This window comes from Montipora capricornis, chromosome 11 (genome assembly GCF_036669925.1).
Source record: "Montipora capricornis isolate CH-2021 chromosome 11, ASM3666992v2, whole genome shotgun sequence".
Classification (NCBI taxonomy): domain Eukaryota; kingdom Metazoa; phylum Cnidaria; class Anthozoa; order Scleractinia; family Acroporidae; genus Montipora; species Montipora capricornis.
The window spans coordinates 27,741,173-27,746,111 of record NC_090893.1 but is presented as its reverse complement, the minus strand read 5'-3'; the positions used below and the strand labels follow the sequence as shown (position 1 = coordinate 27,746,111).

General features: G+C 40.4%; 1 protein-coding gene across 1 annotated transcript; it reads right to left on the bottom strand.

Moving 5' to 3' along the window:
- Positions 1 to 1,376: 1,376 nt before the first annotated feature.
- Positions 1,377 to 3,047, bottom strand: LOC138023289 (G-protein-signaling modulator 2-like). Its single transcript, XM_068870304.1, has 5 exons — positions 2,963 to 3,047; positions 2,504 to 2,841; positions 2,327 to 2,429; positions 1,963 to 2,262; positions 1,377 to 1,654 (listed from the first exon to the last, which is right to left on the bottom strand). Exons 1-5 carry the CDS (start codon positions 3,045 to 3,047, stop codon positions 1,377 to 1,379), a joined length of 1,104 nt encoding a protein of 367 aa, XP_068726405.1.
- Positions 3,048 to 4,939: the final 1,892 nt, after the last annotated feature.

Below are 4,939 nucleotides of genomic sequence, written 5' to 3'. Positions count from 1 at the left end.
TTACATATTTCTTTTCTTCCTTACTGCTTGATCGCCACTGGGGAAAAATACTTTCAGTTGCTTCCAACAAGCCATACCATCAAAGTAACGAAAATGACATGTTGACGTATCAGAGTCCAACAAGTAGTTTTCTCACGTTTTAGATGCCGTTTCTGAAAAACAAAATATAGAAAGAAACAAAAGAGATAGTGGGTTAAAAAGTCAATGGGGATATACTTCTGATTTCTAAATGAATAAAAAAAAATTATGGTTATCCACCGTTTATGCTTAGTTATAATAGCTGCAGCAACGGTTCCTATTCAATTGTCACTGTGACATGTAGAATGTAAGCCCTCAATACGTAACATTATTTTACATACGTAACTCGAGATCATAGATTTCCTCCCATTCGATATATAGTAAGATTTTAACAGGTACCTGCTGCAAGAGAGTAAGTGACTGACCCTTGAATGCAGACAATATTCATTTCAATGGCCATCCAAAGCAGTTTGTAAAGCAACTTCATTGGTGACCGAGTTTGAAATCAGATTACCAGTTCCTGTTCCTCTCGACAACTTGTCGATTAAAACCCTGTACATTGCATTGCTTCTCCGTAATTTAAATTATATTTGAACAGCACTTACCATTCTTTTCGAGTTAGTGTTGGCCAAATTTGAACGTGACATCATCGCCAATTAGCACAAATGGCACCCAGTATTTACTGCGGAATACTTCTTTGTCTCCCGAAGAGATTTCATATTATGGTGAAGAGTTAAACTGGCACTTTTTCCAAATTCGGAATTTCCATGCGCAGTAATGAGCACCTCTTTTAAGCACCTCAGTTTTCGTTGCATTCCTGCCAGTGAGAGGCGTAGTCTGCAGAAGTTCTCCAATCATCTCTACCTCTTTCGTTGCGCACGGTAACTGTTCAATTGGCTCGCCATTGTCATAAGCGACTTCCTTTAAACAAGGACCTCCCACTAGCAGGTCTTCACTCTTACTAGAGACGTCGCCAGGTGCACCGTCGATCACTTTTAAAGCGGTCAGCGAGGGAATAGTACGGATCCTAACGGAGTCACTCAATGCGGAAAAAGGTGCCAAGCAAAATGGTCCATCAGGAACAAAGACTAAGTCATCATCGTGGAGCAAATCTGCAATGGGATTGACTAAGACATCATACAATGGCTGCAAACAGTTGACGGAGAGCCTCAAGGACGGAGGGATTTTGTGAACGGCTTCTCTAATGCAATGAGAGTCGCTGCGTTTTCGGTCAAGCAAGCGATTCTCACAGCGAACAAGAGACCCCACGCTAATATGTTCAAAAGTAGTTTTCATCAGTGATTTAGCACTTTCATTTTCTATTTCCTTTTGCCTAAAGTGTATCATGCTACCTTTTCTCAGCAGCCAGAAACTGATCCTGTTTCCTTCAAGTACTGTGAAAACTGCTTCTGAAGGTAGATATTCTGATAAAGCGATAGTTTCCTTTGTAGTAACTTCTGAGGAAGGTTTCCATCAACCCCATATTGCACCTTCAAAATATCTGACAAAGCCTGTGCTCGTCCTTGCTCAGCGGCATGCAGAGCCTCATTAACCTCTCCATTCTTCAAAAGTGCTCTCCACAGAGTTGTGTACGCCTCTTGTTTTGTTTCACAAAAGCTAATTTTCCACGAATCCTCTGACAGAAGAAGTCACCTTGTCTCATCAAAATATTTTATGCTCAAGCGATAGTAATTAAGAGCTGTGCAGATGGAGCCAGAAAATTCATGGGCACAACCTAGCATACAACACGCGTTTCCCTGCCCTATTGGGTCCCCCGTTTCCTTAGCAATGCTAAGATGTTGTTTGTTAAAGAAACTAGCATTGTCAAGCTCACCCCTGCGGAAATACGCAATGCTAAGATTGCCACAGGCTTTTCCCTCCCCGGCCCTGTCACCAACTTCTCGCGCAATACTAAGACGTTCTTTATGGTACTCTATGCCAGACTGGCATAGCCATTGCCGAGATTCCCATAAGCTTTTCCCTCCCCGGCCCCATCACCTACTTCTTTTGCAATATTAAGAGGTTGTTTGTGGTACTGTATGGCTTGCTTAAAATCGCCCAGGCTGTAATAGGCATTTCCGAGATTGCCATAGGCTTTTCCCTCCCCGGCCCTATCCCCTACTTCTTTCGCAATGCTAAGATCTTGTTTATGGTACTCTATGGCTTGCTTAAAATCGCCTATACTGTCAAAGGCATTGCCGAGATGACAATAGGCTCTTCCCTCACCGGCCCTATCCCCTACTTCTTTTGCAATGCTGAGATGTTTTTTTTTTATGGTAATCTATGGCTTTCTTCAAATTGCCCATACTATCATAGTCATTTCCTAGATTGCCATAGGCCTCTCCCTCCCAGACCCTATCCTCAACTTCTTTCGCAATACTAAGACACTCTTTGTGGTACTTTATGGCTTGCTTAAAATTGCCAATGCTGTCATGGGCATTTCCGAGATTGCCATAGGCTCTTCCTTCTCCACCCTATCACCTACTTCTTTCGCAATACTAAGACCTTGTTTGTGGTACTCCAAGGCTTGCCTATAGTTGCCCATATTGTGACATGCATTGCCAAGAGTGCTAAAAGCTTTTCCCTCCCCGGTCTTATCACCTACTTCTTTCGCAACACTGAGCTGTTTTTCGCAGTATTCTATGGCTTGCCTATAATTGCCTATACAGTCATAGTCAATGGCGAGATTGCCATAGGCTCTTCCCTCTCCGGCCCTATCCCTTGCTTCTTTTGCAATACTAAGCTGTTGTTCGTGGTACTCTATGATTTGCTTAAAGTTGCCCATTCCGTTATAGGCAATGCCGAGATCGCCATAGACACACCCTTCCAAAACCCGAAACCCTATGTCCTTAAAAATGCGTAATGCTTCTGTGTAATTCCTTATGGCCAGTTTAAAATCGCTAATGCCCTAAAAAATAGGCGCCCAGATTCCAACAAGCCAGACCGTCCATTGCTCTGTGTCCCTCTATATTCGCAATGCTAAGCCCTTTCATATGCTGTTCCAAAACATCCAACTTTCTATCCACCATCCTTGATAATCAGAATTAGGAAAGTATTCTTCGAAAGCAGTGGCGCGCCTAAAAGAAAAATAGACAGCCAAACACTGCATTTACCTACTGTTTTCACGAAGTCTGTTGTGTTGAAACAATCATAGACTAACAATTTTTAATACCGCTTATCATTACTATGGATCACTAAGCAATTTCAGAATCTATAGAGTGTTTGTTTTTAGCAATCATTGGAATAATTTAACTGAATTTCCATGAGCTATTAAAGTTTCAACAAAAACTTTAAAGAAGCAAGTAATTTTTCTGTCATATTTTCTCACACCAAAGAGTTTCCGGTTTCCACTACCCGCGATTGCAACTTCCATGTTAAAATTGTTCTACATCTTCATTATAGCTTTGGAAAAGCCATCACTGTGTGTATTCCTTATAATTTTTTTTGGTCATAATTCGAAATTCTGGTCTTGAGGTCAGGTCAGGTCAGGTCGGGAGGCCAGAAAAATCATTTTAAGGCCCACATGTTCCACGTGGTAATTATTTACATGCGATCATAAAAAAAAACCACTTACCTTCTTTCTCTAAGTCACAAAAAAACAGTCCACCTCCTTCTTCATAGTAACAAAACCGTCCACCTTCTTTCTTGCAGTCACAAAGAAAAGCCCTAAATGAGTCCTAATTTTCGACACGTGTTTTCGATTTTCAACCCCGTATCCTGGTCGCGTCGCTGGTTACATGCTGAGCAATGCCAAGCACGTACGTACGCACTATCAAGACAATAAATTGTTTAATTTTAACCAGTATTAATACCACCGATTTCCGTCTGAATCCCAATTTTTGACAGTTAATAATACCGAGGCTGAGTCGTGAAAATTTAAACTTGCCGATTCCATTCTTTTGTATTTTTGAGTTGCAATTCCTGGTTTCCTAAGTCTAGATAAAATCTTCAACCAACTGGTCAGTTTCGTGAAATGATACCCTATTCTAGACCCAAACGCTCTGATTTATATACCCTATGCCCCCATCCTTCCTGGGCAAAAATGGGGAGCTAAAAACCTTGCCTTCTCCGCCATGCCGCAAAAATTGCAAAAACTCGAATTGGTCTCGAAATAAATATGATATTTATACATTGGATATAGTGGTTTGACTTTCACTGAAAAAATGAGGCCAATTGCTGAAGGTCAGAAATTTGCCTTATCCGTTCTTAACAGTACTTAACAGTAAAAGGCAAGCTAAAGGATACCCTGGGTGCCAGAGGGATGCTTTTTTCAACGTTCGAGAAAACGCTCTGGTCAACGGTCGACTGTTTATTTGGAGTTGCGGAGCGTTCTCTCCGACCTTGAAAAAAATTTTCTTTGGCACCTAAGGTAACCAAAAGACAGACGAATAAAAATATATAACATAGCTTGTATATAAACTCTGAATTTTTAAATCTCAGCGAAAGACTAAGGGCAATAGATCGTAAAAACAGTAAAATTTCAGCAGTCTCTGACTTCTTAGCTTGAAGCAAGAGGAATTAAAGGTCAATATTCTGTCAAAGGGAAGAAATTGATCACGTGCTAGGCAACCACAAAGGTGCACGTGATCACCTTGGGTAGCGTTCTTTTTTACGTTTAATGAAGTAAAACATAGTAATTTTTAGCCAAGAAACTTCCGTCTTCCGTTTTATTCTTTGTCTGTTTTGTAATTGAAAATCTAAATCACAATGCTGACAAATACAAAAGTGAAGGAAAAGGCTGATAAATATGAAGTTTTTTCTATCTGAATGTTTTTGGGTTAGATTAAAACGATGTAATAATATTGTTTAAAAATGTTTGTGTTAATGAGTAATGTAAACAATCTTCCCACTAGCGAGTCGTGGTAATAACTTGTATCAACCCGGAACTTAAAGGAAACTTTTTGGTTTCATAAAAAAAAGA